At 46.7% G+C, this 10,005-nt stretch overlaps 1 protein-coding gene across 4 annotated transcripts in view; it reads right to left on the bottom strand.

The window, feature by feature from the left end:
- Positions 1-5,356: 5,356 nt before the first annotated feature.
- Positions 5,357-10,005, bottom strand: part of HOPX (HOP homeobox) — a 29,404-nt gene continuing 24,755 nt past the window's right edge. For all 4 annotated transcript variants that reach the window (XM_044224296.1, XM_044224297.1, XM_044224298.1 and 1 more), the window contains exon 3: positions 5,357-6,057. In XM_044224296.1, the coding sequence (XP_044080231.1) occupies positions 5,980-6,057 (78 nt within the window). In that variant the 3' untranslated portion in view covers positions 5,357-5,979. The remainder of the gene's footprint in view (positions 6,058-10,005) is intronic.

Genomic DNA, 10,005 nt, shown 5'->3' with positions numbered 1-10,005 from the left:
TCCTTTAATGTGCAAAACTAATTTTTTTCTTGAGTCTCCATCAATTGAGAAAAACCTGATACTCTGTCCAATTATTTTCAAGGTTTGTTGGCCTGTAAATTCCTGGGTTTTTTTTTTTTTTCTTTTTTCAAAATTTGGCTTGGATTCCCTGCTTCTCCTGGATTCTTTTTTTTTTTCTTTTAATTCTTATTAGGTTTTTTTTTTTTAAGATTTTATTGATCTATTGATATATTTGACAGAGAGAGACAGTGAGAGAGTGGAGGAGTAGGAGAAGAGGGAGAAGAAGGCTTCCTACTGAGTGGGGAGCCTGAGCTGGGGCTGGATCCCAGAACTCTGGGATCACGACCAAGCCAAAGGCAGACGCTTAATAACTGAGCCACCTGGGCGCCCCGGCCCTGGATTCTTTTTTTTTTTTTTTAAAGATTTTATTTATTTATTTGACAGAGAGAGATCACAAGTAAGCAGAGAAGTAGGCAGAGAGAGAGAGAGAGGAAAGCAGGCTCTTCGCCCAGTGGAGAGCCCGATGTGGGACTCGATCCCAGGACCCTGGGATCATGACCTGAGCCGAAGGCAGCGGCTTAACCCACTGAGCCACCCAGGCGCCCCCCCCCCGGCCCTGGATTCTTAATTACTCTAGTAGCTGATAGTCTTCCTTCCGTGCATTCGTCTCTTCTTTTCTTTACTCTGACATTAGTCAGGCTCCTTGTGCTGCCAGTAACAGATATGCAGCAAGAAGAGAATTCCTTCGTTCACAGAGCCTGGAAGGCTGGGGTAGCCCAAGGGAAGAGTGGGAACCAGGGCCTCAAGACCTGACCTCTCCTCCTCTTCTTCTCTTTGAAACCCCATCTCTGCCTGGCTTCATTCTCTTCCACGGTAGAGTGCCCTTCTCTGCGTGGTTGGGTCGAAGGCTGCCCGCAACGCCAGCCCTCTTCCTCCTCACTCTCCATGCAAACGCACAGTCGAGAATTACCCCGCCAGTTCCAACTGGGAAAACTCTGGTGCAGGACTTGGCCCTCATGAGGTCAAGAGCCCTTACCTTGTTTCAGTCCCTGTGTGTGCAGGGAGATGGCACTGTGATTGGCCAGCGGGGGTCCTGGGTGGGGAGCGTGGGGGGCTCTAACTGCTCTACCAAGACCACACAAAGTGGGAGGAGTTCCCCAAAGGAAAAGGGATGCTGTCACCCCATTACAAGAAGAGAGCAGATGGAAACACACTTTTCTTCAGTCCGCCGCGTGCCAGAAATGTGCCCCCAGCAGTTTCTTCCCCATCCCCTGAAGGATCACCAAGGCAGGGCTTTTGTGGACTAAAGCTTTCCTAAAAGTTGAAGATTTCTTCAATTGTGCCTACATAAGGAAGCCTCTGGAAAAGCCCCAAAGTACAGGATTCACAGAGCTTCCGGGAGGTGCTGGGAAGTGTGCAGTGCCCACAATGGGCATGGAAGCCCAGCGTATCTTCCAAGAACCAAATCCTCTACAATAGACTGGTCATCCAGGGAGTAAACTGTTTTCCTGAATTCTGGGAACTGTTCTAGCCACTTAATCACACCCAAGGAGGGGGTCCTGGGAACTTTTGATATAAAACCTCAAAAGCACGCCACCCTTCAATATATTACACTGCTTACCTCTGGGTAGTGGGATCATGGGCAATTTTTATGGATTTTGTTGGGTTTATTGTTTCTCTTTTTTGCTTATCTCTATTTCTACAATTAATAAATGAAATTGGCTCAAGGCAAGTCAGGAGAAGCAGAGCCTGCTGTCCCCATCCTCTTTAGGGAGAAATGTGAACCCCCTCACAGAAGCCTCCCACCTCCACACCACCAGCCAGCCCTTCATCCTAAGCCTCTGCGGCAGGACCCCATCACACGACCACCACAGTCTCCAGTGAGGATGGAAAAAGGAGTATTTCAGTGTTTTCAGCCTCTACAGTCTTGCTAGAGAAAGGTGGCCACAGAGGAAGGGGCCGGGCGCAATGATCAGTCTAGGCATCCAGTACGTCTGCAACAGCAGAACTGGGACATCGGGGAAGGCAGAGGGATTGGACGATTGTTCTCGGTCTGGGGTGAGTGTTACCACTCTGGTGTGTGGCGCTGGGTGTCCAGAAGGGACTCCTGATCGTAAAACGTAGAGCTCTGGGCTTTCATTATGACTGCTGTCAGACATCACACTGATCCTGGTCCCAGTCTCGTTAGTACTTTGCAACGATAGTAATTATTATTCCTATTTACAAAGTGTTTTTTCCGAGGTAGGGTATTGCCAGCCTCCTATTACAGTTGAAAAAGTCAACTCAGGAAGGTTAGTACGGGGAACAGATCCACAGGGGCAAGGAGGGCCCTGCAGCTGGCCGTGTCGTGGAGGACAGGACTGCTGCACCAGGAGAGCTGAAGACCCCAAGTCTGCGAAGGCCTGGCACGGGGATGCCCCGGCCACCAAGGCCTGAGACGAGCTCCAAGGCCACCCATCCTGGGTGCTGCATCCTATGGTGACGAGCCCGTGCGAGTCAGGTTGGGGGAGGCCCATCGGGTCGAACACCAGATGCACCTAACGGAGGCTGATGGCGAGGCCCCGCTGGGGGAATGGGTGGGCTTCTGGGAGCCGTGCCGGGAAACTGAAGACGGGGGTGGAGGGTGTTGTTGTGCACTAGTGAACGATGCGGCAAAGACTCAGCCCAGGACTTCATGAAGGAGTACTTCAAAGGCAAGAAATGAATAAATAAAAACTTGGCATTGGTTTAAACAAACTAGTTAGTTAATTAAAAGGACACAGAATCTCCTTTTGTCCCAGCGTGGGCCAGTCAAGGACTCTTGACTCTTGGGCCTGAGCAGCACAGGAAGCCATGCTTCTGTCATACACTGTACTTCTCAGTCCCAGGGCGCACACTCTGCCCACATCGTCAGCTCTTCTCGTCCTGGATCGATTGTTCTCGAAACATGTCTCTGGTGTGCTAGGAAGACGTCTGAGGGTCTGAGACCTGGTTTACCGTCTCTCTCAGGCCCTGACATGGGTACATCACTGTGCTCTGCATCTGCTTTGCCCACAGTTACTTTTCTCCGTTAGCCAGTGTCTATGAAAGTGCTTTGGAACGTAAAGAATGTTCTCTCTCTGTAGGTATTTCTTATGTGCACATATTCCTACCTCGTCTCCACCTTTCCCCTTTTTCTTTCTTTCTTTTCCTTCTTCCCTCCCTCCCTCCCTTCTTTCCAGAAAGTGATGTCAGCATCCAGCAGTGGTGCTGGGAAATGCTCAGGATACCACTCACTAGGTTGCAGGGGAGCATGTAGGGGGACATTATTCTTCCAGACCCTGGGTCAATGTGTGTTATTCCCAGAAGAAATGTTTTAAGGTATAGGGAGAGGAAATTTGCCAAGGATGTTTAATGGGTTCTTGTAAACATTTGTGTTCTGAATAACTGTTAGTGTTTCTTATTCTGGACTCTTTATTTTAAAGATCTGAAAAAAGTTGTGCCTGCCTTGTAGGTTTGGAGTCAGAAGTGTAGACCAGTGATGGGGCACCTAGGTGGCTCAGTCAGTTAAGCATTGGACTCTTGATCCCAACTGAGGTCTTGATCTCAGCATCCTGAGTTCAAGCCCCACACTGGGCTTCATGCTGGGTGTGGATCCTACTTAAAAAAAAAAAAAAAAAAGAAAGTATAGACCAGTGTCATTCCAGGGAGGGTTGGCAGACACTGCTAGTGGCCTTTCTAATATCCATCCTCCCCTTCTTTCTTTTCTTTTTTAAAATTTTATTTATTTGAGAGAGAGAGAGAGCACAAGTGAGCACAGGGTGGGGGAGGGACGGGAGAGGAAGAAGCAGACTCCCCACTGAGCGGGGAGCCCAACATGAGGCTCCATCCCAGGACAACGGGGTCATGACCTGAGCCAAAGGTAGATGCTTAACCAGCTGAGCTCCCCAGGTGCCCCTCTCCCCTTCTTTCTTACTAACAGAACCCTGATTTTGCTTAAGGCAGCCATATGCCCAATTAAAAATGTTCACTTTCCTAGGCTCCCTTGCAGTTAGGAATAATGGGACTGAATTCTGGCCAATGATATGTAAGTGACAGTTGCCAGGTGGGGGCCTCCAGGAAACCCTTTTTAAAGATCAGAGACTTCACTGGCATTCTACCCCCACCGTTTTTTTTTTTTGCTTGAAATGCAGACTCAATGGCCAAGCATCCACCTTATAGCCATGAAAACAAAAGCTACAAGTTAAAGATAGCAAAGTAGGAGACAGAATGACCGTAAGTCCTTGACACCAGTAGAGAGGCACTTACTTGCTCATGTCGCAGGTAAAAACAGTCAGCTAATCAATTAAATAAAGAAACAAAAGGCCAATTTGGTTAATCCATTATGGTCAAGTTATTGTCCCATGCAGTGAAACACAATTTTTAGGAAAATATTTATTTATTTGGGGGGAGATGGGAGGGGCAGAGAGAAAATCTTCAAGCAGACTCCCCGCGGAGTGCAGAGACTGACTTGGGGCTCCATCTCCCCATCTGTGAGATCATGACCTGAGCCAAAACCCGGAGGCGGCCACTTAACTGACCGAGCCACCCAGGCACCCCAATCAAACACACTTTGAACTAGTAAGGCCATTAAGACATTAAATGTGCTATGATAAGGGGTGCCTGGGTGGCTCAGTGGGTTAAAGCCTCTGTCTTCAGCTCAGGTCATGATCCCAGGGTCCTGGGATTGAGTCCTGCATCGGGCTCTCTGCTCAGCCGGGAATCTGCTTCCCCCTCTTTCTCTCTGCCTGCCTCTCTGCCTACTTGTGATCTCTGTCTGTCAAATAAATAAGATCTTTAGACAAACCATAAGAGACTCTTAATGTCACAACACAAACTGAGGGTTGCCGGGGCGGGGGAGGAGGGTAGGGAAAGGGTGGTGGGGTGATGGACATTGGGAAGGGTATGTGCTATGGTGAGTGCTGTGAAGTGTGCAAACCTGGCGATTCACAGACCTGTACCCCTGGGGCTAATAATAAATTATATGTTTACCCAAAAAAATTATTAAAAAATTAAAAATAAATAAAATCTTAAAAAAAAATAATGTGCTATAATAGAAAATGGGTGCAAACTTCCTGTAGGGTCTCTGAGACACCAGTGCAGCTCACACTTCCATGTGCCTGTAAAACCCTTGGGGACCTTGTTAAAACCGCAGATGCTGATTCAGTCAGTCTGGATGGGAGTCCGAGGTCTGCCTTTCTCAGAAGCTTGCAGCTTGCGTGGAGGATGCCGGTAGGGACCACACTTTGAGTAGCAAGGACTTGAAAAATGACAGCTCTTTTGTCTGCTCCTACGTTGGAGCTATTCTGTTTTTCTTTGATACGTGGATTATTCAGTTAAAAATCTGCAGAGGACCCAGTACATTTTCAACCAAAAAAGTCTTTATTTAGAATATTTCAGAGACAAAAAGCAGTTCATTTTGTTTAGTAAAATAAATTTAACAAATACATTTAAATAAGGTAAATTGAAGACTTCTGTGGATTTTTTTCCTGTTACTTGGTTTTCTGCCAGTTGGAGTTTCTGTCTCCCAGCCTGACTGGGTTCTTTCATAAACATAACATGAGGAAGGAAGCATTTCCTTCTGACTCTACTTCCCTAAGTTGTTTTCCTCATGTTATGTTTTCAACAGAGGCCTTGCCTACTCTGAAATGGATGGTAAAAATAAATTGGTACTGAGATGTGATGGCAAAAGGCAAACTTAGATGATTTTCACACCATCTATTATCAAGAACCAAAAGGAAATGCAAGCCCCACCGCTTCCCAGCCAAGCCACTGCTTTACACAGAAGCTGCATGGATTTGCCTAGGGTTACTTTCTTTTCTGGTTATGTACATTAAAAAAATACAATGTTGTGTTAAATAGCAAGACAGCTAACAATAGAACACACAGCACTACACTAAAAAACCAAAAAGCTGGGTTAAGCCGAGGAGAGAAATGGCGGATGGTCTTCATGGAGGGCAGCTGCCAGTGCCCACCATCTCCTCAGTCTGTCACAGATCTGCACTCTGAAGGCAGGCCTTCCGATCGCCGCCACTGAGCCAGACGCTGCTTAAACCATTTCTGGAGGAGGGAAATATGCAAAATTACCTGTCACATACTGGCAAACTGAACATCCCTTCCTTTTCTAAAAGGTAGCCTCTGTGGCCCAACTGGAAAGGAATGTGTCCACAAGGATGGTTTTTCTCACTGTGACACTTACCTTCCCTGCCCCAGGACATTTGTACATGCTATTTCCTATGCTTAGCATGTTCTGTCTTCATTCTTTATCTGATGGTCTCTCCCTCATTCTCAGGCCTCAGCTTAAAAAGAACTTTCTCAATGAAGTCTTCCCTAACCACTTTGTGAGAACCTAAAGCAGGTTCTCCATCCGTCTCCTTATTCTCTATTTTAATACTTTGCTACCTTCACAGAACTTTTACCATTTGTAATTACTATGTTTATTCACTTGCTTTTAGTCTACATTTCCTTCTAGAATAAAAGATCCATGAAAGCAGAGACTGTTTTCACTTTATCATCACTGATCGCATCCTTTACCCCTAGCACAAGCGCTGCTTCCTCAAGTTCTCACAGACAACTGATCACCGTAGAGATTCCTGTGGGAAGACCCCGGACTGCAGAGTCCCCAGTGGTCACCTACCCAAGCAACTTGCCTGTTTGTCCCAGCGTGACATGAAATATCATCATTCCCAATGTTTGCCATGATGCATGAAAGGCTGGGAAACAGGAGAATAAAGCGTGAGGTCTGACTTCCCACAGGGCCCTCTGACTCATCGGCTCCCATGAGGATCAGTGTCTGCTGTTTCTGTTTCCTCACTAGTCCCTCCTCGACATTGTTTTTTTAAAAACCCAGTTTCCTCCCGGCCAACCTGATCTACATCCCAGCCTATTCTCCAGCCTGGGTCTCCCGGTCCCCTGTGCACAGAAAACCCCCAACCCTTAGCAGCACGGTAAAAGGCAAGGACCCTGTCCAGAAGCATCGCATCTTGGGGCCTTCCCTAAATCCATGGTCTCTTTTGTGAGATGTGAATATTTGAGAACTGCATGGCGCCAGTTTCACTAATGAGGTAGCTCTGTGGGGGTTTTGGGGCGACAAGGTCTGATTCAACAAGATTTCCCGTTACTACCGCTGAATACATGGCGACGTTTTCAAGACTGACTAATTAAAACTTGGAGGAGGAAAGTCTCATTTTCTGTCAGGATTCATTTAAGGCAAAATGAGCTGGCCTTATTCAGAAAAGCCACCCATATCTCTATACTAGTAATGAATATTAATGGACAGTTTCCAAAAATAACTTCGACGAGGACCACATTTGTGAACTGGAAAATTGGCGTCCACATGCCTAACAAAGCGAATCCCGGTGCTGGGGGACGGTACGAGGTTCAAGAACAGCGTAGCAATTTTCTCAAGATACATATTTTAAATCAGGTGTGTATGTAATAATTTGGCAAACGAGTTGCTGTCCAACAAAAACCATCAAACACCTCGCTTGCTTCTTTTTCCCTCCAGAGGTGAGTCTTATCACATCTCCCTCATATCAATACGAACTTTCCACCTGGCTTTATTCTTCGCTTCCTTGTTTCAGTCATCCCCTGGGAAAGACATTCATCCCTCACTGGCTCATAAATGAATGCCCTCATTACCTCACCCCATTGATGGAGATTTATTTACTCTGAGTGAACAGATGATAATTAGACACAGCGGTGGGGAGGGATAGAGGCAAAATAACATTGTTCCTGTCCTTTTCTCGAGTAACTAACATTTTGTTCATTTCAGGGGGAGACCTCTAGAGGTCTTTATTCCACTGATAAAACGTCCAACAACTAAAACTACGGAGTTCTGGGAATAGTCCCAGGGCATTAAGAGGAGATAAAGATACTGGGAACCTCCCTAAGAACCAAGGCCAGCTACACTGGGCTTGGATTTGTGATCATAGAAAACGCCAGGTCTTCCTGACCTCCCCAGGGACTGAAAAAAGACCTTTCCCAGCCCCTTCTAACACTGACTTCAAAATAATAAAAGACACAGGGGTTGGGATTCTGTAAGGTTTATCTTTTAAATGGAGGAGGTATCTTATTACTGCCATGAGAAAAAAAGAAAAAAAACACACATTCTAGGATCCCAGCAAAGGCAACTTAAAAAGTTATTACATTAGAGCTCCCTTCACCTCCCTCTTGGTTCCTGCAGGTGTCCCCTCAATAGCAGAGAGCATTGTCCTATAGTGGGATAGTCACGAAGAGGTCATCAATGTCATCATGTCAGAGAATGTTTCAAACTTCTCATCTCTCCTCCCCCTGCCAAAGTACCAGCCATATGAATCAGCTCTAGTTCATTATGTCAAACGAGCATCTCATGCTTATTTGAATTGGAATATGACTCTGATTCTAGTAGGGGTGAGGGATCAGGCATAAAAAAATAAATATTATTTTGGCTTTGGGGATCTCTCCCTGTGGAAAGGGGCAACAGAGATAAAGACTAGAAACAGGGACATGCTGACACCAGACACAGCTTATATGTAGGCCCCGTGACCCTGGTCTTCACGGAGTTATTTAGAATCCCAGCAAAACCTGTTACAATGTAACAGAATTTTATTTATGCCTGAAAGTTCACCATTGGGCATTATATCTCCAGAAGACACCTTAAAAAAAATATAAATGTTGTTTGAGGGGGGTGCCTGGGTGGCTCAGTTAGGTAAGCGTCCAACTCTTGATTTCAGTTCAGGTCATGATCTCAGGGTTGTGAGATCGAGCCCCACGTTGGGCTCCTCACTGGGCATGATACCTGCTTAAGATTCTCTCTCTCTCTCTCTCTCCCTCTCTCCTGCTGCCCCTCCCCCTCTCTAAAATAAATATATGTTGTTTGAGAAGATTAAAGAAGAAGCCATTCTTACCAAGCCGTGCACTTGGGGATGGAGTGGGCTGCAAAAGAGTTTGGGTGGAAAGAATGGGGAATTGGAAAATGGGACATGGTGACAGAGGATAGATACCCTGAGGAAGCCTCTTCCCCCAAACTTGCTAATGTTGCCTCCTTCTGAGCTCTGGGCTCTCTGATGCTCCTCTGCGGGTCCATACAGGAAGGCAGAGGGCCAAGGAGAGCTGTGGCAGCCCCAGAGAGGAAGAAGGTGTTGGCCCTGTGGCAGGAAAAGGAAGCCAGGGGCCCTGCTCTGAGGCTGACTCACCCCTACACCCACTCATTTCAGGGTTACATCTATCATTTGTTCACTTGAGGATGGTGGCGGGGGGGGGCAATGGAGGGTGGCTGCCGTGTGGTAGGGGAGAGGGGGGCAGGTGAACCTGCTGTCAGAAGTCTGACTTGGTAGACTTCAATCACAAAAAGAATTAGGCGCCCTTTCTTTCTTCCTGTCCCTCACCTGATTTCATTTCAGTTCTTTCATAGAAGGTGACGGTCAAGAAAAGATTGAACATAGCCGGGATGTCTGTTATGTAATACATAGATTTTTTTTTTTCCCCATCTAATACATGGAAAATCCATGCGATCCATGGATTTTTTTTTTTTTTTCCAGAAGAAAAACAACAGAAATGGAATGTTGAGGGCACCTGGGTGGCTCAGTGGGTTAAAGCCTCTGCCTTCAGCTTGGGTCCCAGGGCCCTGGGATCGAGCCCCGCATCGGGCTCTCTGCTTGGCAAGGAGCCTGCTTCCCTTCCTCTCTCTCTCTGCCTGCCTCTCTGCCTACTTGTGATCTCTGCCTGTCAAATAAATAAATAAAATCTTAAAAAAAAAAAAAGAAAGAAAGAAATGGAATGTTCGGTCCTCACCTCCATCCCCTAGTCAGTCCCATTCTTTCTCTCTGTGAAGACAACGAGGGAGCTAAAGGAGTCTGGACTGTGACCCAGACTGCCACGGTTCAAATCCCAGGTCTGTTACTTCCTAGTTGTGGCTTGGGCCATTTATCCAACCTTTCTGTGCCTTGGTTCTCTTATTTGTCCAGCTGGGCTAATGCTACCTACCGCAGAGCCCTGTTGTGACACACAGATGACTTACTACACGGA

The sequence above is a fragment of the Neovison vison genome, chromosome 11 (genome assembly GCF_020171115.1).
Source record: "Neovison vison isolate M4711 chromosome 11, ASM_NN_V1, whole genome shotgun sequence".
NCBI lineage: Eukaryota > Metazoa > Chordata > Mammalia > Carnivora > Mustelidae > Neogale > Neogale vison.
This window is presented reverse-complemented; position numbering and strand designations above follow the sequence as displayed.